Source organism: Colius striatus, chromosome 10, assembly GCF_028858725.1.
Source record: "Colius striatus isolate bColStr4 chromosome 10, bColStr4.1.hap1, whole genome shotgun sequence".
Taxonomy (NCBI): Eukaryota; Metazoa; Chordata; class Aves; order Coliiformes; family Coliidae; genus Colius; species Colius striatus.
Genome location: NC_084768.1, coordinates 21,400,281 through 21,427,085, shown reverse-complemented (window position 1 = coordinate 21,427,085; position 26,805 = coordinate 21,400,281). Strand labels below are relative to the sequence as shown.

The following is a 26,805-nucleotide window of genomic DNA, read 5'->3' as shown; positions in this document are numbered from 1 at the left end:
CTAGCAAGTCTGTAGGCAGAAATCATAAGACCTCCTTGCCCTCTGATCTCTCCATGCCACGTCCAGGAAATTATCTTGATACCAACCAAAAGTTGTCAACTCAGACAATCAGATAGAGCAGCCAGGTTGGAAAGGCCACTTGAACTCCATTTTACTGCTTCGTTTTTAATTTCTCTCTTATAAAGGAGAAATTGACACCAAGCACTAAATATTTAATTCAGGCTTTTCAACATCATTAATGAAACTCTGGTCTCTGGTGACTCTCTCCCTGCCAGCATCCATCTGTGTACTCCACTGCAAAACATTTCTCATTTTAGCACAGAACCTGTCAGGGATAATTCAGATTCCAGAAAAAAAAATCCCTAATTGACCATAATTGTGAGCATCCCTTGTACAGCAATGGAGGTCCTGCTCCTCACGGCATCACTAACTTATTAGCCAATTGCTCTAGACACCAAAACCCTCTCCTGAACTGAGCCACCCCAAGTATTCCCTGGAAAAACAGTCATTACCACTCCATAACCCCAAAATTACACATTTCCTATTACTGCAAATACGTAAGGTATCTTCAGTTTCTTTGTCAATAAAAAAGCTGATTCCTCTTTACTTAACAAGTAATGCTGTTCTCAATCAACTATTAAATGCCCTGCTACGTATGACTTGAAAAGGATTTTTGCATCCTTTCTGGCTTTCTTCTATTAATATTAGTCTATCAAATTTTCACTGCTCATGTGTCTCAAAGAATATTTGTAAATCAACAGCTCTTTCATTTCTATTAATTGCATTATGAAAGGGACAGAATAATTATGCAGGACCAGTAATGTCCTGCAGCCTCATGATGAGCACAAATGTCTTTTAATGCTAACTATTTCTGTAAACCAAGAGAGCAGGAACTAATGAAAACTTGATTTATAAAATATAGCCCACATTTCCAGATACAAAAGATACAAAAGTTAATTATTTTACTTTACTTACAGACCAGCCAAAGAGCTATAAAATTCACCTATCAGAAAGATTAATATTTTACTCTGGTTACAGTATCCAGAGTTAATTTGCTATCTCTGATAGCAAAAACATGCCTACTTCCCTGAGCAGCATCCATGTTGCAAAAGCTTTATCAAAAGCCCCAAAACCAAACACCTACCACCCAGGTGGCACCAAAAGAGGAACAATCTTTCAAACAATCAACAATGGGAATACCCCAGGAAATCCCCAGCACTACAGTGACAATGGGCAGTGAGGGGCTGCTTGGCTCACAGCCCCATCCATTCACAAGAGATGTCTGCTTTAATATCTCCATCTCACCATATATACAAACCCACAAATTAACACCCAGTTCGCTGCAGCATGTTGTCAATGCTCTTCCACCTTGTCTTGTACCATTAATGATCTCCTCCCTTGTCCCTAATGTCATGAACGTAACCTTTTTATTAGACTAGAAGTACTCGGCTCTGTTCACTGCCTGCTGTCTTGCAAGCACATCAGAATTACTCTGTACAAATACTAGATGAACACAGACATTTAGGTTATGCTGGAAATGCAAAGATGACTGGGTGGAAAAGAAAAAGGACAAAAAAAAAAGCTACTGATTCTCCACGCCTCCTCCTCTCCAGGCAACGCTTTTTGAAGGAAAGTAAAATACCAACATGTGAGAACAGGAATTTTTTAATAATAGCTAAACAAAAGGCCAAAAAAAGCCAAAAAACCCCAGGTGAGCACTTATATTAAATGAGCACCTTCAAGCCTAAAAAGATCTCAAGATGCACTCAGTTCCTACAGTTCAAAATTCAATAGATATACTTGATGACAAAATACCACCAATAAAACATATGTCATTTTAATAAATAAAGCCATTGATGCATATTGGGAGACGTTTTTCGCCTTTGAATAGGCCAAGATCAGTCCTGAAACTAAGGCAACTTTGTGCTACTTCTCAGTATCACAGAACATGAAGCACTCAGCACCTCTGCTGCCTGAACAGCCCCTTGAAGCACTCCCATTATAAAGCAGAAAGGAAATACATAATTTAAGAGCATCCTAAACCTGATCCTTTTGGTAGAACTCCCTCTCATATAGATGAGAAGAAAAGATGCCCAACAGAGCATAATTGCATCCACTCAGCAGAAGCCAGGCTTTGTTTTTTATAAGCCCATGACGCAGTATCATTGGTTTGTGTGGAGCTGTTTCTGGTAATAGGGAAGGGGCTGTAAATTGCTTGAAACTTTCCCCAGCTCTGAGTCAGACTCACCTCTGGGGCTGAGCCAATTGGGTGTCTCTGCAATCACTTTTCAAGAAGCAGCGGGAAGAGGAGAGTTCTTTCTTTCTGGGAGGTAGTAGAAGGAGTTGGATGAGGGAAAAGCAACCATGCAGACCCCAAGGCCAGTGAAGGAAGAGAGAAGGAGATGTGCTGGAGCAGAGACTCCTCTGCATCCCATGGTGAGATGGCAGCTGTTCTGCTGCAACCCATGGAGAGTAACTGCAAAGTTAAGATCTGCCAGCAGTTGGTGGAGGACCCCATGCCAGGGGTGGTGACTGTGCCTGGAGGGGCTGTGACTCTATGAGAGGGCACCGTTGCAGCAGAAGGTGCACAGAATTCTGCTGCTGCAGAATTGTCCTACACTGGAGGAGTTTGTGAGGAGCTGCAGCTCCAGGGAAGGATTCAGAGAGGTTCATTAGGGACTGTATCCCCCGAGAGGGACCCCACAATGGAGCAGGGGAAGTCATTCTCCTCTGAGAAGAAAGAAGCGGCAGAGACCATCTGTGAGGGACTGACCACATCCCCCATTCCCTGCCCCCTGTGCTGCTGAGAGAGAGGAGCTAGCAGTAATCTGAGCCCAGGAAGAAGAGAGGGGAGTAGGAAGGTGATCTTAGTGCTTTTTCTCATTCTCATTGCATTTTTCTCATCATCCTGCTCTGATTTTGCTTTCTGTCTCTCCTGCTTCTAGTACATAGCAGAATAAACTGTTCTTACTTTCCTCCCAAAGTCAAGTAGTGGAACAATAATTTTGCCCGGAACTGTAACTGACAGTGAGCCCTCCCTGCCCTTGTCTCCATCCACAAGGTCCTTGGTTATCTTTTTTCCTCCCATTTCACAGGGCTTGTCATCCTAAGGAATGTGGGAGCGTATGGGGGGTGAGCTGCGTGCTTCAGTGCCAGCTGGGCCTGAACCACGACAGGCAGCAACCTCAACATTTCCAGATTTTCCTGCATTTTCTTGGTGCAAGCTCAAGACAGAACACGGCCAGTTTTGAGCTTTGGACCAGGACAACATGCAACCACTGGGTTATAGGATTTATTTAAAATATCCAGGATGTCTTAGTGTTTTGGAGAAGTAACTAATGGAAAAATGCCTCTTACATTAGCAAACAGATGTTTCACTGTAGTCCAAGCACGTAGGAAAACAAAGCATTTCAGCAGCTTTTTAGAAACTGAAGTTTCACAGCACCTAACCTGTAAAAGCCTCTTTAGCTGTGTACGTGAAAGCACACAAATACTTAGTTAATCAGGTATCTTTTCCTTGTATTTAATAAGTATTTATACTAGTTGAAATGCCTGATACAAAAGCCTTACTATAAAAGCCTTACTTATAGCTTTGTGTTGCTGAAATTAAGACGCATCCATGCAGCTTCACAAGGCTTACCAAAGGAATCGGAGAATTATCCCCAATGCTGAGGATTTCCTTGCCATATCTCAGTGTTTGGAGAGTTTTGGGTTTGGGTGGAGTTTTTTTGGGGGCTGGGAGGGAGGAGTGCTGTTGTATACTTTTTTTTTTTTTTTGTGGCCAAGTAATATGAACACTTGCACAATGACAGAAGAAGTCTACAGTAATTAAAGTACACAGCATTTTTTGTGATTCTGTGATTTTTCCTCATTTGCACCTCCAGGTAAGCAATGAATGCCAAGGGTTCTACCTTTAAAAGATTAAGTAAAATAAGTAACTTTGACTGTACCATAAAATGAATGGATTTCCTCCAGCACGAAAGCTGCCAGAAAATGCATCCTGGCTTCTTTCTAGCAAATACCAAAGGCGGATGTGTGCCCCCTATTTATAGTACTCTAATGTTACTGCAAAATGTATACCCCCTGCGCTTTGTTTTCAACTTTGACTACGTGCTTCATGGAGCTTAACAGCTTGTGAAAAGGATCATTCCCAAGAATAAAACTACAGGAACTTGCTCCACATATCAACTGCTTATAGAGACTCAGGGGTGCTCTCAGAGTCCCCTGTCCATCATCTCTTTTGGGTGCTGTGACACTGCCATGCAAACTGCAAAAGTTGAAAGCTTACATTAAACTACGAAATCAGGAAAGTTACAACCGGCCTGTGATTAATTTCTTCCACCCAAAATGTGGATAACAATTGTTTCTCCACCTTAGCTCACCTTCTCTCTTTATGTTATAAATTCCCCCTAAAGGTGCTGCAGCTGATTGTGTGTGTATCATGCCCAACCCAGCAGATACAAAGCTGGAAACTCAGACATCACTGCAAAGCAGATAACAGTGACTAGAGAATGTCTGTACCAATACAGTGCACTTACACTAAGTAGAATGACATTGCAGAATAATTTCAACAACAATTCAACATTTATTCTTATGCAAGAACAAAAAAAAGTTTACAAAATGATGGTTTCACAAAAAATAAAATAGGAATCGCTCCTTCTTTCTTTAGCTTTCCTATTACAAAAATATCCACCCACATTTTCAACCATTCCAAAGCTAAGTTAAATGTAAGTTAAATGTTTGATGTCAGACCAGGTTAAAGGTCTGCAAAGGATATTTTGCATCTTCTGGCTAGATAGCAAACCTGGTTAAAACTACAGAGATTATTTTTTAAGCTAAGAGCCTTACACCACTATATCAGGTCAGTCATACGATACAACAATCTCAAAAAGCAGCAACAAAAAATAAGGATTTGTTTTGTTAAATTTTTTAACTTGTTCTCTGCTTACAGGTAGGAAAGCCTCAGCAACAGGCTGCCCAGAGGCGTTGTGGAGTCTCCTCCTTTGAAACTCACTATGATATTGAAAAACTTGCACCTCTGAGACCAGGTTTTCAAACAGTGGGTACCTACATGTCACTCACTTCCGTGGAGATCAGATCAAGCACTGCATGGAATAAATGCCTGTCATTGTACCAAAGAGATTTGTTCCTGTTTGAAAATGTCTTTTAAAAAGTTATTGTCTCAAACCATCCAGTATGGTATTAAGACATGGTGCTGGTCCCCTAATTTGTAATCACTACTGTCCCTAAAATGAGTAAAGGCTGACAATGCAGAAGCATGTTAAGACAGTCAGATGAGCTGGAGTCATTATTATTTGAGTGCTGATACCAGCTGACCAGAGTCAATAAAAGAAACACTTCCAGTCAAAGTGAGATGTGCGTTTGCAGGACACCTAGTGCAGCAGGACCTTCTGATCATAGCGTGAGTTCATGGTTAACATGACAGAACTCAGATTCTTTAAGCTACAGCTTTCCAGATAGTTTCAGTTCAGTGAAAATGGCCATACTGTCTTTCAAAAGAAATTCTTGTTCTAAACTTCAGCTTTTCTTTCTGACAGTTAAAGGAAAAGGTAGAAGAAAAATGTTATTCACTGAAAACAGTTCTAATAAATTTGTTATCACTGCAAATTTCATCTGAAAATTTCACAACTTCAGAACTTTAAATGGCCAAGAAGATGAGCTGCAGAATCTTGTGCACAGGAACTAGGCAGAGAAAGTCAGGTTTAGGAAGTTATATTACTTAAGGACATCTGAACAGTCTTACCAGGCTCACAGATATTTGGAAGCATTCTGAGAAATAACTTGAGACAGAAGTATTGAATAAGAGACTTGTCTATTAAGAAAAGCTCCTGCAAAACGAACTAATCTCTGCAAAGGTTTGGGCATAATGTTTTTCGAGATTATGACGTGTATTTAGGAAAAGTAAGTGATAGTCCCAGATTCCCCTTGATATTCTCTTCCTGTATACGGCAGACATGTCTTGAGCATTTCACATATTTCTGCATCTTTTGGCACTTACTTCAAATGCACACTGGTATACATCAAATTAAGTCAGAGCTCTGCAGTCTTGGGTAGCAGACAGATACCCACATGGATGAGACCGCAGACGTAAGGCAAGAAATAATTGACTGTCACAAGACAGGCATTAGCATAAGTGAGACAAACCCATAAAATGTACAGGAAGCAAGAAAACACCAATACAAGAAAACTCAGGACAGGTTGATGAAGATTCTGGGGTTTAAATGGTGGTATTGGTGAACAAGAAGCTAAATAAAGCTATCTCCGTCCAGTCCAGGTATGGCAGCTGCAGAACAGAGTCCTTGTTTCAGGTGTCTAAGCTGAACTCCTCAATTTGGTGAGAAATGGAGTCCTGCCTGTGAGATGCATTGTTGCTTTCCTGCACTGTAGACAAACTGTCACTATACAGGAAAGGTCAATACTTGTCATAGTTAAATAACCTTCCTGTTTGGCTTTTGAACTATGGCATTGCCAAAAGATTTGGGAACAAGTATCAACACAGGAGAAAACTGTGGAAAAAAAAAAAGCAAGTGAGGAAGAGCAGAGCAGAGATGAGAACATTCACATCTGCAAGTGATCTGACACCACATCCCTCACACATCTTCTCCACGCTGCCCATCTCTAAAACAAGGGTGGGTCTGTAATACAAATCAGGAAAGTTGTGAAGATGACTACATTAGAGCTTGTAAAGCAACCAGACACCATGTGCATCAATCAGTTTTTCAAATCTCATGACGATATCTCAATGCTAACAAATTCCTTTTCTAGCATTCTCCCAGGTGCTCCAAGATAAATTGGTTTATAAACTATTCTGCTTTGTGTTCAGCTTTATTTAGACTGGTTTAACAATTGGAGTCACTGTTAACAACAGCAATCCTATCCAGCAACTGCAGCATGGATATTCCTAATTTGCCAGAAGATTCTTACCTGCCATGTTTACTCTCAACTTTGCAAAGTACCCAAGAGTTCCATATAAATATCTGGATTAGCCTCACAGAGAATAAACAGATTCTAAAATTGGATGGTTTTGTTGTTTGGTTTTTTTTTACCCTCCAACAAATCACATTAGCAGTTAATTTTCTTACACAAAAAATTATGTTAATGATCTCCTCCTCAAACAAACATCCCAGGATTTTTTAAAGAGACACAAATAAAATCAATCTACAAGAGATGTCATACTATTAAAACATATGCTGAAATCCACAACACACAGTTCTCTACCATGGCATTTTGTTCTTCACTGGTATTTACATCATTACAGTTCTTATGTATCGCCCTGGAAATTAGCTTTGAAGTAGAAAGATGAATAAATAAAGATTTATTATCACTATCCTTATTAAGAGGGATTTTAAAGTCATTAGAGACTAACAAGACATAATAATCATATTATATTCAATCTTCTCTAGAACATCTCCTTTGATAGGCCTGCTAACTCAATTATTTAAATATATATTACAGCAAAATGCAGATGGAAAGTTTTATGCTTTGTTTTCAGTTAACCAGGATTTGTTTTTACAGAATTCATGGGGTTTGTGCTGAGTTTCTCAGTTTTAAACACTTCAATTTAAAATTTAAAAAGAAAAAAGGTTAAAAGCTGGGCAGGAAATAAGGCATTGAAGCACAATCTTAACCTGCAGTGGCTTAAAAGCAAAAACCCAAAAGTCCTCAAAAAATTTATAATCTCTCAAATAGTCAACAGACTTGGATTCAACCAACCCCACCACAGAAAAAAGGAAAAAGCACCCAGAGGCTCTGAGGAAGAACAGAAGCAGAACTGTACCAATCTGAACGTTCAGAAAACAGTGTCTGGATTCAAAGTGACATCTATAGTGAAGCAAAAACTATTGAAAGGGGAAAAAATCCCACTCTATACCTGGAAATTATCTCCTCTTATGCTAAAGATGGGTACATAGACCCTAGGACAAATATCACAATCCCTAAAGAAAGCTTTGCAAATGTTAAGTTGTCTACGAGACAGGACACCTTCTGAGAGCTTGGAAGGAGGGCTGCTAATGAAGTCTAAGGCTTGTAGCATGCAAATTGAGTGACAACAAAAGGCAGAGGGCTGCAGTCACATTGCTTATAACTCCTGCAAGGCTTGTTTGCCTGCTTATCCCCTGAAAGGAAGAGGAAAAAGTGCCAAAGGGCTAGGAGTGTATTTCATGGCAATCAAAGTTGGCAATGCAATAATGCTGCTGCTCTGGCAACTTCTGTAATACGGACAGAGAACTGCTGTCCAAGGCACAGACTGCAAAGAGCTGCACAAGAATGACTTAGGTCCTTTCCATCCTTCCTTGACTCGTGAAGTCTTGCACCATATCTTACCCCAAATGAAAGATTTGGGGACACCACCATTACCCAGTTCTGAGACCAAGGTCCTCTTCAGTTTGAATAACTAAGGACGTTTCCCTGCCTCCACTACATGTACAGCAGACTTCATTCATAGCAAGAGCCCATGTTTACCAACAACTGGACAGGTCTCCTCTCCTCCCCCCAGCAACCACTCTCATTATAGTTACAGCTCTTTTCTATCAGTTACAAGAGGGAATCTTATAACCCCATACTATGACTATCCCCTTCTTCTCTGGCCTCTGAAACGTCCATTACTCAGCCTCAATGGTAGAGATGATATACAGTAGCCACAAGGTCTGTATCACTGTAGGTCGACATTGGCAATTCTTACTGCCCAGCTGGAAAATAAGAGCAATGGTATCTATGAACATCTAGCTCATCCCTCAGTAGCTCCACTTGCTACTTGTGGAACTGCAATTACAGCAATGGACCAAGTAGGAAAGCTCTTGAGCACCAAAGACATGTGAAAGACTGCAATGTTACCAGTACACTTACTTGTGGAAAAAGTGAAGGTTATTCAGCTATATACCTAACACGTACAATCATGCACTACAAAAATCCCTAAGTGGCAAAAATCCCCCTGCAGCCTAAGGCATATGTAAGAGAAAAATCACCTGGAACCAAAAAAAAGTACTTTCAATACCTCTCTTCACTCCACATGACCTCTTTAATGCAAGAATGAGATGGAAAGTACAGTCCTTACTATTGATTCTTTCTGCATGTAACTTGTTTGGGGATGATGTTGAAGGAGAAAAGAAGAGTACTTTTACCTCAGGTGTTAGGCAGTGAGGGACAATACAATACAAGCTATGTCCTCTAGATCACATCCGTTGCCCAGGGATGGCAGCACTAGCCCTGAGGTATTTTCCTTTAATCTGCCATTGCTGTTCCAAGTTCTTCAGGATTTCCTCCACTTGTGAAACATCTGAGGCAATCTGGGCTACTACAACTATGAAGCTCATACCTGCTGCTTCTGCACAGGTACTTTATGTGAGATTAGTCCCCAGATGCAAACACTGCAAGTGTTCATCTATGAACATCATAGTAAAAGTGTGCTAATATTCTTAGAATGTTATTGACACTATCACTACACCAGCCACCTTCCAAACTAACTTATCATCTCTGTTTCTTCTACTTTACTTTCCCCTACCCTAAAACTACTTTTCTTACAGACTGTCACTAATGACCTTTCCATTACGTTCTTGCTCCTCATAAACCATCCAGTTTTCCTGCCACTCATCTTGGTCTTGCTCTGCCTAGTCATTCTGCAGTTATTTTTCAAGCCCTCCAGGCTGCAGAGATACTGTGCTCTTGGCCACTGGCTGGATGAGACACTTCTGTCCCTTCCCAGAAACAAAGAGGGAAACATTCAGCAGTTCCTGGCACCTGAAACTGGATAGGCAAATGCATGATGGAAGTACTGCAGTGCTTTCTAACCTTTGTTGACTCTGCGGATCCTCCTGTATTTTCTGGGAACTCATTCTGTGAAGATTTGTCATTTGTCATCTTAGCTGAGATCATTTGTTCAAGCTGGCATGACTATGCTCCCTCCTTGCAGGGAGCTGATGATGACAGCCCTCTGATATGGTATTGATTTCTTCCTCGATGACTTAAGGAATAAATCTGAGGAACATGGAATTCATTTGGCACTAAGGGCATGGAATTTTAATAGAAAATCAAGTGGTCAGAATACCATGAGCTTTCAGGTCAAATTCATAACAAACAACACAACTGTCACTACAATTTCCAATATGGAAGAAAGGGGAGCAGGAATAGTATTCAGTCTCCTATGAAAAAGCTCTAGGTATTTGGCAAGTCCAGAAGATTGCTAAGAGGGATGACAAATCTGATGTAAAACTGATTTTCTTGCCTCTCTTTTTTATATTAGAAAATTGTGTTCAGGAACTATGCAAAGCACTGTACGTACAAGGAAGCTTCCCGCTTCTCTCTTCTGGCATCTAAGCATCTTGTTGGTTATTTATAGGTCCCAAAACGACAGCAATAAAGCCAGGTATACTCCAGCTTACCTTTCTTATACCCAATTCTTGATCTAGAGGCTGTCCTTCAGCAGCAAGGGAAAAACATGGCTTCTGTGTTCATTCTGGTTACCATTTAACAAGTCACAGACTCCAACTCCTTGCTAAAAAAAGGATCAGTATTGGAACCGGATCTTTAGCAATGACAAATTGCATACTTAAAGTATGTGCCAAAAATGGTCAACAGCAGGTAGTATCCCTGACATTGATAGGTTTCCATAAAATAGAGAACAATTAACAGCCCTCAAATGGATCCCAGAATAGCTAAATGCTACTGCTGACACCAGTCCAGCTCTAGAAAGTGGGGGCCCTTTAAAATCTCTTTGGTATCCTTGATTCTCTGACTCCAGAAGTTACTTTAGGTTTCTTGTCATTATAGTGATGATCTTTGGCCCACAGCATAAAGTTTAAAAAAAAGAAGATATCATGAGGATATTGCCAAAAATTGCTTCCTCACTAAATACAGTTAAAAATACAAACTCGGATTCCTCTCAGAAACTAACAGAGCTTTTTGTTCACAACAGCACTACAAGTCTGTTTTAAATCAAAGCAACATACTGAACTCAATTTCAAAACCAGGAACTCTCAGGTTAGAGAAGAAGCACACACAGAAAAAGAACTTGTCATTTAGCCCTGAACTTTGCTGAAAACCACTTTCTCTTCAGATTAGGCCTCCAGGTATTCTTAATTTGTGATCCACCAAGAGAGCAAGCTATCCCTCAGAAAGGCTGAAAAAGTCTAATTTCAAAGCAGTGATATTTAAGGGAGGTACTTTTTGTTGCCAGGTGCATCATTCCCATTACTACACAAACAATTGCTATAAATGCCACCAGAAAAGAGAAGCTTGGCATACTCAGGAGCAATGCACCTGTTTTAAGAATAACAGTACCCAGGTTAGCTTAATCACAGCTGATAGCTTTCAGAAAGATATCTGGGCAGATCTAATAATTCAGTTTCTGAACAGTCTTCCAGATATTTCTTAACATTTTGAAAACTGAATAGTTGTTTAGGTCATTATCTTAAAAAAACCCTTAAGAGTCTGGGGCAAAAAAATCATGAAGCTGACTATGCATTTTATCTCATACCATTTCACTTGTCCTGCTGCACAAGTGTCTGTGAGAAGACTTGGACCACAGACCAGTTTTCCCACACAGCGAAACAGGTGTTCTCATTCCACGTTCAGAGCTTCCCTGTACCACTGAATCCCTCACAGAAGGTTATTTCTAGTTTCCCTACACCTTCAAACCCTGTTTGCTATAGGATTTTGGCACTAATGTTTTATTACTTTACAGGACAACAATACTGAGCAATTATTTTTCTTATTGAATAGATTTTTATTTTTAGGAAATAAAGTCAACTATTTTGGTACCTAATGATTAATATATGAGAGACACATATAGAAATATGAGGGAGTTATGCAACTCATCTTTGAACTAATCCAGGATGAGCGGAGTTAAGCAGAGCACAGTACTGTACATCACTTAGAATGTTAATTTTTCACTAAGGATTTCACCCCAATCTGTTTCAGTTGTCATGGTACAGTCCCTTGGAGGGGCCAACTGCACTATCATTGTGATTTATTTTAACATGTATTTTCCTTTATATTTTGTTAAAGGTTAAGGCTCCCAAATATACTTTCCAGAACATTCATGATGCTGTGAGAAAGATGAAATCCTGCAACACTTACCACCAAACACATCTCCGTTCTGATAGTTTTTCCCCTTCTGAGTTTCCTCTTCGTTTTGAACAGTAGAAACATGCTTGGCGGAGGCACAGCCCATAGCTTCATTCAGACAGCTCCAGCTGGACTGAACCACAAATCATGTCTAGAGACGCACACTCATTGTTTTACAAATAATCCACCTTCCCACGTGGCTGTCAAGTCACTTTTACCTGAAGATGGCAAAAGACAGAGGAAAGTATTTAACTACATACATTGGCAAAAGGTAACCTCTAAATGTAGAGCTTCCAGAAAACAAACAGTGGGGTTTGTGAAGAGCACAAGAGCACAGACTGTTTCCATCTTCTCAGGTGTTTAAAGCCATATTCATTAAATATCTGATATAGGCAAAATAGAATATGATATAGGTACAGTATGATATAGGTAAATCAATCTTGACTTGGACAGGAGCACGTTACAGTTGAACTCAAAGTCTCTTCCAGTCCTATTCCTTTATCCATGACTTGAAGAAAGTGAAATGCTCACAGATGTTTCCCACTCACCAAGCTATTTCCACAGAACATTCTGAAGACAAGAAACTGGCAGTATCTGCTTCTCCTGCTCCTTTCATCAAACCACCAGTCAAGCCAGATTTTTTACAAAGTGTTTTACTGATTAAAAGCTGCTAATTGCAAGTGTTCGGACAACGTAACACCCCTGAATCAATTAAAGATCTTCTGTTAATAGATGTGAAAATGGCTAGCCAGATGTATTGTCTTTTTTCTATGTGTTCATTACTCTGCTGGATTCATAAAGCTTCCACTGCTCAAAAAGGCAGCTTTCCCCATCTTAAGATGAAAAAACATTCCCTGAACAATCCAGATGTCATATAAAACAAGGAAGAAAAAGCTAATTTCTAGTTGCAATATTTTATGTAAAGAAAAAAAAAAATTAACTGTTTAATGACAAAATGGTTCCATACTCAAATAAAACCAGCTTCACAGCTGGGTGAACAGCTTGACCTACCCTTCCACCAGCCAAACCTCTTGGGACAGAAGAGCTAGAGGAAAATGAGAATCATCTCTTTTTACAGCATTGTTTAGTTTAGCTGTAGTATAAGATCATGCACACAACTGCTGAACCCACTACTTCTGGGTACTTACTTTAAAAAGACATGATTCATTTTACCCCATGCTGACCACAAGAATTTTATCTACAACAGGAGACAGGTGCTCTTACCTAGGATATGGCAGTATCCAGGCCTCCAGAAATATATCATGCCAAAGGAAATATTGTGAGATTTATTTCCCTGTTTTCAGCACGAACAGCATGTCTGTCTGTGCCAAAGCAGCTTGGTTACACACCAGGTCATTGCTACAGGGTATCCAGAGCCACCCTTGCAGAAATTCCCCTGCCCATCCCCAAAGTCATAGAAAAGAGGATGTGGCCAATTGAGCCAAGAGCGATTCTGCTTCTGCCATTACAGCCACAGGTTCCTCAACAAGCAGCTTTTTCCCATGCAAGTGGACCCAGAACTACCTCTCACGTCTCCTCACAGACCAGCTTCCACTTTCCATCTTGCCCTGCAAGCAATGAGCAGAGAATTTAAATCAAAGACACACAAAAAAGAAGAGAATGGGAGAAAAGCACCAATAATTTTGCAAAGGGACAAAATCAGAGATACATGACACCTTGATGCTCTCCAGCCTCACACTGCCTCTAGCACTGAGGAGACCTCCATTGCCTGAGTATCAAAGCTCACAGTGACAAGGTTCAGATATCACTCAGAAATGAGGTGCTGGTCCTCATTCAGCAGGATGCCCGCAGAGGGGTTTGAGGATGTGAAACACAGTATTTCAAGCAGCAGCAGGAGAACAATGCATCCTTTCTGCCCCTTCACTACTTTTGCACAAATACAATTTTTCCTCTTGTCATCTCGAGTATTTAGGGGGCACACAGATTTTTAGAAGCCAAAAATAAAAAGATTAAGAAAATCTCAAACCATTTGCAGTTCGTGTTCACCACCCACCATTATTAATTATCAAGATTTGAGAAGCAATTTACAAGCTCCAATCTGTAAAACCCTAGTAAAAAAGACCTCTCAGGCAGATCAAAAGTGACTATACCACCCCCAAATTAAATGTGGCAGGCTTAGATTAACACCTTATGTGCTGGTCAAGAAAAGACTATAGATATTCTCAGATGCTGTACTTCGTACCTCAAGTTTCTTCTGAGCTAAAAACGAGGGGAGCTCAATTCTTAGAATAGAAATCGACTTTGGAAGCCTTAAGCAATTCCTTCTGTGTATGTGGGTTTTTTCCTTTTATCACCTCTTTCAACACTTCATTAATCCACTTGTCATCCCATCACCTCTTATTTCTGACAGTCCTGTCCAAGGCTGTATCCTTGACATTTTGCTTCCACAGGGTAAAACCAAACACTAGGAAACAAAGGATCTCCCATGTTTTACAACAAATGCATGTTATTCCTTCTGTTATCACAGGTGTATTTGTTCTCATCTTTATTGCACTGAGATAACCAATCTTTCAACTTTTTCAGGCTGCAGATACAGCTAAAAGTTTCCTTCCATGTTGACCGCACAGGAAATCAGGTTAAAATTTCACAAAGCTCAAGAGATCAAAGCAATGAGCTTCACATCACCATTAAAAAAAAAACAAACCCAACTCTAAGCTACCAAGAAAAACCACCCTGATTTTTCCTATAATACAATTTAGTTCAGGCAGAACTCAAAGATTTAAATCAATGCTATCAATTACATTTATTTCCTATAAGAAATAGGCCTGTTTGATTTCCATTTGATTTTGTTTTCCCCTCACAAAATAAGAAATCAGTAGTGTCTTCTGAATTTGCCCTCCATGTGAGGGTCACTGGAAGTTAGCAAATGGGAGTGCCCTACTGTGTGATCCCTCTTCCTCAGCTACCCTCCATCACTTGTGCCAGAAAATGTGATTTTTGGGGGGTTTATTTTCTCAACTGCCAAAAGGCACTTTTGAGCCAAGAAGACAGAACTTTTGCCTTTGAAGTGCACCACTGGCCTAAGGAGTGAAAGAAAAAAAAATATTAAAACAAAAAATCATGTAAAATCTTTCTCCTTCAAGTTATTAAAATCTGTATTAGTAGTAAATAGCATAGTTATACTGAAAATTAACCCACTGACTTGCTAAATGAACAGAGCAAGGTTACATGAGAACTGAGAGTTGCAAACACTCTGGAGTAATCCCTTGCAGTGGCAGAAGGGGGAACAGGGAATTCTAATGAGTGGTGACGCTCTATTCCTTTAAACCTACAGGCAGAATATGCTCCCCCTCCACCTGTTGATATCAATAGCCATCAAATCATGCATTTTCTCGCTTTCTATTAACTGTTTGTTTCCATGATGCAAAATTTCTGTGTTTGTTAACACATTTCTGCATCCTATTGGAAACACACTGTTCCAGTCAACTGGGCACATGCAGCAGCAATCTCTCTGAAAGGGTAAAGTGAAAAGTGAAAGCAGTGAAAGCACACCATGGTCTAACAGCATTGTACTCAAGCTGCACTAAAAATACTGTCAGCAAACTAAACCAGACTAGTTACTCAGTCCGATGGTGGAAGTACCATTTGCACGTATCCTCTCTTGGGAACCAGTGCTCAGCAGAAATCATATCTGAAGCACTTACTTCTCAAAGAGCAAAGAAGTATACTGCAATTTGACAGCAAAAGAACCCAACAGAAAAAGCACAGAAGCTTGCCTATCTAGTTTTTCCCAGAAGGGACAGTCTGGTTTGAATTGATGCTACTAATTCATATTATCAGGTTATTTATCCTATTATTGCCCCCCCGAGGCTTACCTTATCTTTTCTATTCACCAAAATTAGCCTCTTACTTTGTTTTCTTTTGTTAGCAATCACCATTTTTGCTCATCGTGGGTTTTGATGTAACAAGTGATTTCTCTCAACAGCAACATGATACATTTAGGGAACATTTTCTCCTTACTTAAGTCTCATAAGGAGAAATACCACTGGTGAGTCCCTGGGAAGAGATTTCACGTGTCGTTCAGTAAAATACAAATAAGGAAAGGAAGGGGAAATCACATTGCAATCTTCCTTTTCATTCCCAGAGGGTGGAGTTCAAATAACAACAGCGTGAAAAGCCCAGCAACCCAGAAGCAAGATATGTTAGTCACGGGACCTACCATTTCTGACACTTCCAAAGAAAATTAATTATATTTGATTCTATTTTGTTATTTGGGTGTTTTTCAAAACTCAAATATTTTAGGAGTAAGCCATAGGAAGATTACCAACAACCATTACAGAACACAGTTCTAGCATCTAACTCCTCTTTTTTCCTCTTTCTAGAAGAAAGAATAGACAAAATATCAAAGGCAGATGAGACTTTACAAGATTACGGGCTGGCAATACAGTACATTGGGGTTTTTCCCCCTTGCACATGGAGGAAAACACACTAGATATGGTATGTTTCTGGTGAGAAAGCAAGATTTCTTTTTTTATACAACATACTTCAACTGCACAGCCTCTTTCAAACCAGTAGCAGTACCACAGCTTCTCTCTATCATAGTACATGGTGCCACTCGATCAGAATTGCCAAAAATTCAGGACATTTAACCTATGTACTTTCCCTTTGTTAAAAAAAAAGAAACAAAACCAAAAAACAAGCACTTCTCATTAAAAATAACATTACAAGACAATAAACTGAAAACATCTGCTTCTATATGAGCAGTTGATGGAGCTGTTACGAAGACATTACAGAACTGCAGTAGGGATTTCCACAATGCACACAAAGTGTTCAGATGTGTGTTTGTTATCAAAAACATTTCAGAGCTAGTTTCAGAGCCAGTGGGTCACTACAGTATCTCAGTCTATCGTCCAGTTCTTCTCTTTAGGGTCACAGTCAGCACTAGATGATTGAAAACCCAAAAGAAATCATAATGTGAGATCTGATTAAAGGCAACAAACCCTTTTCACTGACCTTAAGTGGCTTCAGGTCACTTCCTAAAACTCAAATTTAGTAACTTAGTGGAAGGATTGTTTTGTGGTTTATTTCCAAAGGGATTTTTGTACTGTAGTGCTGGTGACTGCAGCCCAGCCAGGCATGCTGGTGTGATGGGAGATAATAGACAGGACTACAAAAAAAAATCACGATCAATTGTCCTCAGTACATGACTTTCCCGTATATCTAAGCACAGTCTCCAGTGCTTAACTGTAATAGTGCCCAAGTATCCCTGAAGTACCAACAATGAGCTCTCTAATTTTATTTTTGGCTTCATATTTTAAGAGCAAGATACAGTTTACTGAGCAAGATAAAGTAAAATGCTCTGAGGCAGAGGAACAGTGATTTATACAATGTTTTGTACATATCTAAGTACGGGTCTGAGTGTCATCACCCTCTTGAGAATGCACTCCTCTTGCTGTACTTTAATGAAAATTATTTAAAGATGCAACCAATACACCTAGCCAGTCAACTCAAATCACTCAGATTTAGACTAAAATAAAATGATATAGTAGCTGCACCATCAACAGAACCATTTGCTTTGGAAGAAGACCTCGAGACATTACAACCGCACTGTGAAAAAGCAGCTTCATCCTCCTAAATTCCTCTTGCCCAGTGACGAGAGATGTGTCTTCATATGTAAACATTGACTTTGGCCTTGAGCTGAACTCTTTTTAGGACTGCCCCTCTACCAAAAAAGCAGTAGCTCAACAAGTTTCTCCTAAAACTGAAAAGCACATATTTATTTATTTATTTCAACATCAAAAGCATCAAGTATCTAATACCATACAGTGGTGGTGTTAGACTTGAACTTTTTAGACTTGGAGGTCTTACTGTTCTTAGTTCTTCCACACTTTTATTTCCTTCCCAAACTACTACTTAGTCTTTCTTGGGTGCCACCATGATGGTGGGATTACTCAGAGATGGGTCTGCCAGACACCTCCAGGTGGGGAAAACACTCCATTGCTGGGAGAAGGATTGGGACAAGGTGTATTGGAACAACACTAGTCTGTATGAGATTAAGTGATGGCACTGAGGTAAAGGGGCTGATGATTTAGTCTCCTACAACCAAGTCCATTTAGCACCCACATGTATTTCAACTATACCCTATACCTACAAATTACCAGCACATCTACGGCCAAACAACTCAAAGCTAAATAAAAACTGCCTATCCAACTTGCACAACTTGAAAGCAACTAGTTGACCACAGAGGTTTACTCTGGGTGCCATGGAACACGCAGAGCCTCCTAGACACTAAGATTTGGAAATGTTGAAGTATGTTAACCAGTCAATGAGACAGGAGATGTTGGATGGAATCACTGATTACTGAATATCTGAGGTGCACAGCAATGCACAGGACACATGAAGCTCTTCCAAACAAGGTGAGCAAATGTCCATCAGTGCTGGAGCATCTTAATGTCATCAAACAAATCTTGCCATTAATGGGTAACAGCCACTTTGATATTCCTATGTAGTCTTGTTTCAGACAAAGTGGAAAAAAAGCTCCCATGGACTTGTATTTCTTTTTAAGGACAATGATTCCTAACACAATTATCTATAATTGTGCATTTTCAGGGTCTCATTGTCTTTAAAATCCTTCAAAATATACACAAATAGAGATGACAGACCCCATCATCTCCACTCATCTCCAGCTGCATCAATGAATGAAGACCACAAATACAGCAACAACGAATCTATCTCCCCAAACAATCACCTCCAAACACAGTGCATGGGATTATCCTACTTCACCTTGGGAAACTACTTTTAGTCCCTTTAGCCTGCCTCGAACATATGCTTTCTGGTTATGCTGTGCACTTCCAGCTTTCACCTGGAGACCTTTCCTTCCTCCCCAGCAAGCCTGGCCAAATTCATCACCGCAGAGGACGAGTGAAGCAGCTGCAAGCTGGAAGGGGGTTGCTGGCTGTCTCTGCTGCAATACAGAGCCCATGATCTGCCCCCTGGCTTGCTTCTGAGGCAGTTTTCATCGAAAAAGCTGTGGCAAGAGCTACTTTATGTGCCACTTAGGTTGAAATTAAAACAAAACAACTCAGCTATGCAGAAGCCAAGGGAGTGAGATGCCAGGGACCTGCTGCTAACATGTCAGCAAGGAAACATTTGCCATATGCACCTCTGCTGTTTTTGTGCAGTTAAGGCATAAAACAATTTAAAGGAGCTTCTTTCTTTTGAGACAAGCTAGAGAAAAGAGAAATCATTCTTCACTGACCCTAATAACACTTAAATAACAGAATATATGCAGAGATGCACCTTAAGAGACACAGGAGGTAGTTCATCCAGGCCAGCGAAGAGTAATCCTAGCACAGGCATCCAATTCCCATGCAAGGCCACCTCCTCTACACCCAAAACGACAGCTACAATCTAGCTAAAAAATATCAGTTAAAATTCATTATCATCATAGAATGGTTTTAGTTGGAAGAGACCTTTAAAGACCATCTCATTCCGATGGGATAACTTCCACTAGACGAAGTCGCTCCAATCTCCATCCAACCTGGCCTTAAACATTTCAAGGATGGAGCTGCCACAGCCTCTCTGGGCAACATGATAAAAGCTAACAAAGCAGCTCATTTGACTCTTAGCTTTTCTGAACAATTGTATGAGGTTCAGTATTTCTACTGGGGATTCCTCTAATGCAGTCAGGACAGTTCCTAATCATAGTCCTACATAAATGGAAACGAATGAATGATGAAAGCGTTCTCCACTGCAATCCATGTTCCCTGAAATATACTACTAACTCCCTCCTGCTTAGCAGGGTTACTCCTCCGGATGAAGGAGGGGAAAACAGGATTTTTGGTGCTGAAGGCCACAGTACCCAAATGTTTGCACTGGTATGGTTTGACCCGAGAGCCCTGTGTGATAATCTGATATTATACCCTGTCACACAAGTCATCCCCTGGAAATCTGAGTTGAGAGGGCAGCTGACAAAGTAGGCTGTGCTCAGGAGCAAAAGATCTTCAGAAACCTCCAGCCAGGAACAGGCAGATGAAAAATCACAGACAAGAGGAGCTGGGAGGACAACATCAAGTTTTCTTTGCAGAGTGTGCATATGCCTCCATGTCTGTTTGAGGAACAGTGGAGAATATAAACTAATCAGTGCCGTTCACCATCAAAAACTGAAACTGGAACTGACTTGAGGACTAGGAATCATCTAAAATATTTCAAATACTGCTCCCACTTTCCCTCCACGCAGCACATGGAATATACTCATCTAGAGAGATACAAGGAGTCGTACATCAGTCTAGCTGCAAGTCCATGCAGTTTCTAAAGTCAGGGAAATAAATTGCTGGCTTGAAGTCCTGCAGTTGTGAAAGGTGTATAACTGAGCACGAACAAGCTGGAGGAAATAATCCTGAAAGAAGACAGCAAATGAAGTGTTCTCCCACGCCCCCTCACCACTGCCTGGCCACACACTTGAGTTCTCACTGTGATTTTTCTGCCAAACATGAATAGAAGGGAGGAGAAAAAAACAGCTGAAAACATTACAGTCTCAGAGTCAAAGCAAGGAGAGAAACCCATTCAGAGCAGGGGAAAAAAAGATATTCTGCTCAGCTATAGGAGCAGAGACGAAACATGTAATAAATGAAAAAGGTTCCAAATACCACTGAATACAATCAGTAGGAATTGAAGCATAAGACTTCTTTTTTTTAAGAATCGTGCTGTCAGAACAATACAAATGGCTACAGGATAATAATTCTCGTGGATAACCCACGCCAAAATATGCCAGTGTTGACAGCCAAAAACGCTAAAGCTCTGCAGATGCTCACTCAGGAAGAAAAAAAACATGAGAAGAAAAGTTAGTACAACACTGTTCAATTTCCAAGAGTGATACAAAATAACATAGGTTGCCTGAAGAAAACAAATATGGATTACAAAAGATCAAGGAGACTTAGAAAAGCAAGAAGGACATGAGCCCATGTGCTATTTAGCTGGCTGACAGGAGAGGCTGAGTAGATAATGGCTCCAAGGCTGTGAATGCATCACCCAGGCTAGCTCTCTACTGGTCCATGCTGGGTCTCTGATTCATATCCAAGGGCAGAGGACAATATCCAGAGACATGTGGACATTTCACCCATTGCACCATTTTCATCCTCTCAATACTAGAAGGACAATCCAAATTCACAAGCGTTTTCCAATGCCTTCTGCGACACTCTGAGCAGGACTTCTTTCTCTTAAGGATGAAATTAGCTGACCTGCCAAGCGCTATGTTTACTCCTTTTCCTTCTGCCCACAATGAACTCCCCTTACAATTAGTTTATTATTCAAATGCCCAAATATTGTTCCTTTTCCAATTAAATGCGCACTACACTAATACTTTCAAGGCCTTAGTTACTATATACTGTCACTAGCATAAGAGGTCAAAAAGCAACATGTATTTCTCCATTCTACCCACAAAGCCACAAAGAATTGCTAAAGCCATCTCAGCAGCCTTCAGACTTTAAATATTTTTACTTACTTTTGACATTGATACAGAAACTACATGAAACTATCACATGTCAGTAGTGCTTATACTCCACAGCATAGCATCAGTTTTGGGTTTTCTTATAACTTTTCTGAGGCTGTAGATGGTTTTATTGTCCTTCTTGGGAACACATCTCAAAGCATTTACTCCTGATATGTTTATTACTTGGATAAACAAGGACTAACTGCAGTAACTTGGTGAGTTGAATCATTTCCTTCTCCAGTTCTGTAGGTTCACCAGCCCCAGGCGGGTCAGGCCCACCAGGACCATTTCACTGACCAGGGTCTGCATCTCCCTGCAACAGTGAAACTTCAACACAGCTGCATCCAAAGTTAAAAGGCTGACAGCCAATCAACAGCTGTACAATGCTAAGCTCATTGGCCTCTTTACTCCCACATTTAACGTTTTACACATGAAAATAGCAGCTGCTTTCCTCGGAGTAAATTCTGCAATATCTTTATAGCCTTGCTGTCCACCCTTTAGCTTTGAGTGTGAGAAGAATTTATTTTTAAAATTAGAAAAAGAAATAAGTGTATGAACTCTAACAGCAGGCACAGGCTCTCTTAGATATGCTTTTATTATGTTAGGAAAGCAATACTGAGACTAAATTTAAAAAAAAAATTGAATTTTATATTAATGAAGGGGGAAAAAAAATAAAACAACAAAAGCAAACTGGGGAAGTAAACCTATTACAAGTTGCAATACTTCCCCAAAAGCTGATACTCAAAATTAGAGTTTACCGGAAGCATAAAAGACACAAAAGCATTCCTATCAGACCAGTGCAGTGCAGAGTAAAGCACCCAAAGAAGTTATCTTTCTGGGCTGCAGAGCTGACAGTAAGCCAGCCACTGACCTGAAATGCACAATATGGTTTTAGACAACTAAGAAAAAAAATCCTTCAGCCTGCAGGACAGACAGAAAGCTTACCCACAGTCTCCTCAAATCCCAAAAAATCTCAGTAAGCAGACCACAGTCGCTCAGCCCTTTGCAGGAGGCCTGGGTCACAGACATACAGCACACACCTGGCTCTGGTCTGCCACAATTCTCCTTCAGACAAAAATCACTGCACTTTCTGTTTGGTTTTTTAAAGAAAATGTCTTTTTAAATTGTTTTTTCTTTCCCTCTCCTTTTTTTTTTAAGGCAGAATCAAGAAAATTGGAAAGTAACACACCCAAGTCCCATCCAGCTGTCCAACCTCAGCTTTCCCTTTTGAAATGCAAACAAACTAAAAATAAAAACATACTTTTTCCCCCCCAAACAATGTGATTGCACCACACAAACCCAGTTTTAAAACAGCATAGTTATATGGCCCCAAGCATAGAACAGTGCTGTATATGGTCCTGAACAAATTATGCACCTCCTTCCAAAGCCCATGAATGTGGATGGTCACGGCTGATCCTGTAACTGGAAAGTTGGCTCAATGTTGTTTAGAAGAAAAAACATACAACTGAGTCCAGCTCCCTAAAACTGCATTTAACTCGAAACAACGTTAACTGTTAATGTTCGTCTCATTTATAGCACCTGTAAATCACACACTCCCAGACAACTGATAAACACTCATGAAAGTCTCACAAAAATCAGCTTCCAGGGTGATAAGCACAAAAACAGCATAAATCCTTCAGTCGGTTGTACTGGTTTTTTCCATCCCCATGTTATATGCAAATTCTGTAAAAATGAATTATACTGTAGCTGAGCATTTACCAATTATATTTTAAACTGACTATTTAAAGGTGCCTACATCCCACTGCAAAAACGTCATTAGGATAGAGACGTTGGAAAAGCATCAACCTCAGAAGCTAGTAACAGGGCTCTCTCTTCACATTGTTTCTCTTCAGTCGCATTTTTAATAATTAAAGACTTACATGATGCCTAGCCACTGTTTTGTTATCTACAGTGAATCATTTAATACATGTAAGTACTCACAAATAAACCATTCTTCAAGGTGAAGTTCAGATCTTCAAAACTCTAAAGACTAAATCCAGAACACCAATGCAAGGGCTTGAAGCTAAGACAGAACAAGGGCAGAGATGGTATTTCTGGTTCATCGTGGCTTTATGCTTCATGGAGAGAAGAGCCATTCTGCATGCAAAGGCCGTCACAGCTGCATCTTCTCCTACAGCAGTGTGATAAAGCACCAACACTGAGAATGTTTGTAGTGATGGTCACTTCTTTGCAAGAGCAACAACTTTTAAAATATATTGAAACACAAATGAAAAACTGTCACACTTTGCTGTTCTTTTTTTCCTTTCCTTCGCTAAAAGAGAAGCAAAGTTTAAGTGCTCAGGTTTACCAAATATACTGTAAAGCTTAAAATCAGGACATTCGGCCTGGAAATCATTTTCCTTTCCTTTCTGATAAGCAGCTTGGCATAACATAACACTCTCATCATGGGAGATCATTTTGCTGTATGATGAAACCTGAGGCTTTCCTATTTATGACACTGCCATGGCAGAAAAGGTTTTTCAATACACTGAGTCCCACAGCACTGCAGTGCAGGGAGTAAAGTGCTTTCACTGCAGCTGGAGCGAGGAAAGCATGGTTTGAACCTGCTGCACGAGTACATGAGGAAACCAAGCAGCACGGGAAGCAAGTTTGATAAGGCATTAGGTGAAATCAGCTTTGTGTTCCCAATGATGTCCCGCCTCCTCCCAGCGAGATTATGAGAATTACTGACTGCTTGCTGGGATGGAAAAGACCCTCTCAAGTACCCCAAAATACCAGGGAAGGAGAGAAATGCCATGGCAATAAAGGAAGAAGGGAAGAAGTTGCTTAGCAACTCCCTTGTTCTGACAGCCCAGTTGGGTGAAAGAAATTAAAAGTATAAGGCTGAAGAAACTTTGCTTTCTATGAGGTCCTCTGCTTATGTAAATCACAACTCTTAAGATTAATTTTATACGGCCAAGTCAGCCTGTGCCAGCCATGGATGTAGGATAAAAATTACAGGTATCAACAGCCACCAAAGCAGCAAAAAACCTGGGGAAAGAAACCTTGATTACCGTCAGGCTATATATTGAAAGCATGCAAAGCAGCCGCTTCAATTTCATTACCCAAATGCCAACAACTCCCTCCAAGTAGAATAATATAAGCAGGAGTTTATTTTAGTATAAGAAGAATATAAGCTTGGTTTCTCCTCTCTTCTTAGGCAATAAAAAGATCTTATACAGGCCTTTGAATTCAAAGGACAAACAATAATGTTAAGCTAAAATGTGACAGGAGGAAGGATATGGATGCTCATATAGCCCAGAGTGTAAAGCTGGACTTGCTTCACATCTTCATCCTTGGCAATCCACTTCCCCAGCACACATGGATCCCCAAATACAGACTCAGTAAAACAAGATAGTTACCTAAAGCAAACAAGTGTTTCTGTAGATATACTTGTTTAAAAAAACTAAATTGATTTTTGCTGTTATTTGACACAAGATCAATCTGCATGTGACCAGTTCATTTCAGCCTATAACGTAACTGATAAAAGTGTAATGGAACATTAATCTTCATTTAAGGCTTCTTACGTGCCTTATCAGAAGGGAAAAAAATATCTAATTTTATGTAAGCTAAAGTACAGATTCAGAGAAAGACATTAATGGATCTCTTATTTGTGTATAAAAACCAAGCTTGGTATTTCAGAGCACAGTGGACTATTTCAGGGTGTTGGAGCAGGTAATCTGATTTTTACACTATAAAATCCACCACTTTTGTATTTTCACTGTGGCATTCAGCTTTCCTCAGTGGTTTGTGAGTAAAAACCCAGCCCAGACTGTCGATCTCCCTCCTGAGCCCCAAGGATTTCACTCCGTGTGAGTGTCCATGCATCCTCATAGAATACCAATGACATGGTATGGTATATCTGGGAATCAAAACAACAGGCTCCAAAACAGGCCAGCAGACTGTAGGCAGGAACCTCACAAATTCTGTTTACTTTAGCAAATCCAACTGAAGATACAAAATAAACACACTGCCCCAACTGCTCCTCCCCTGCTGCACAGCTGGTAGCAAATGGGTATATTACTGGCACTGTTTGAGGTGCATAGTGCCCATGACATTTTTGTGTTTCTGGATTTAAAAAAACCCAAAACATGATGTTATTTGAAAACTCAAAAGCCAGTGACAGGATCTTGGAGGGACTTTATTGCAGAACTCTGGCAAGTGATTTGGAAGGAGCTTTATGAAGTCACTTGCTCTGCCTTAGGGAGAAGTGGGAAAGGAAGGAGAGGGGCAAGTTTACCCTCAAAAGGCTTCCTTGAATGTCAGCACAAAATGACTCCTACAGAGCCTAAACCAGAGGAGAGCTGAGTGCTCCAACAGCCTGCCTGCCTGCCTTGGTTTAGTTCTCATTAATTCCCCTCCAGTTGCCTAGTAATAAACTTTAATAGCAGGGGGGGAACCCAAAAAATCCCCCCACACAAGAAACCCAAAACTCCCTATCAGCATTCTTCTTTAAGTAAAGACATGGGCTAAACTATATCTCAATAATAGAGTGGACAGGGAAAAGCTATACATGATGGGTGGCACTAAACCGTGCAAATTAATCAAGACTAGAGAAAACAGCAGAATCCCAGAGGCACAGAGAAAAGCCAGACAATTAAGCTGCTGGAGAGTGCAATAAACTTATCTTGACAAGCACAAGGTAACACAGATTAGAAGGAATAATGTACAACTGTGACCCAGCCCTTACTCTAGGCAACTCAATGACAATGTATTGTTGGGCTTCAGAAAACACTGTGAAAACGTGCTTTCATTTCATTATTTATCACAGCAAATTCTGCATATTGAATTTAAAAGAACTAAAAAACCAGTAAATCAAAACACCAAAAAGATTATTTTCTATTAATTTGTACAGCAAGATAAGCTATAAAGGATACTTTTTTTGTGTGTGTGATCAGGATTACATCTCACAATTATCTTCACACACGTCTTGTTTATACATCTGGAGAGTCAACTAATCTTACTACCAGAAGGCTTCACCCTGACCCACTGTAATTCAGTAGTTCTATCAATTTCCTGAAGGCACAGCTCCATTCCAGAGAAAGTTTTAGTCAGTCAAAAACACTGAAGAAGAGCTGTCATAATATGGCATAATAATATGGGAGGCAATTCTTGCATATTATGCCTGTCTGTTATAAAATCTCTGACGAAAAACCTGTAAGTGCCTTGCTGCTGTGCACTATTAGTAGACCAATGAGGTGCAGTTCCTGGTCCTCAGTTTCTATAGGCCTGGGTATTTCGCTTACCGAGATTAATTTTTTCATGCTTAACAT

At 40.2% G+C, this 26,805-nt stretch overlaps 1 protein-coding gene across 2 annotated transcripts in view; it reads right to left on the bottom strand.

Annotated features, from left to right (window-relative positions):
* The window catches only part of C10H1orf21 (chromosome 10 C1orf21 homolog), a 114,567-nt gene that overhangs the window by 58,641 nt on the left and 29,121 nt on the right, over positions 1-26,805 (bottom strand). For both annotated transcript variants that reach the window (XM_062004230.1, XM_062004229.1), the window contains one exon: positions 12,094-12,299. In XM_062004230.1, the coding sequence (XP_061860214.1) occupies positions 12,094-12,187 (94 nt within the window). In that variant the 5' untranslated portion in view covers positions 12,188-12,299. The remainder of the gene's footprint in view (positions 1-12,093; positions 12,300-26,805) is intronic.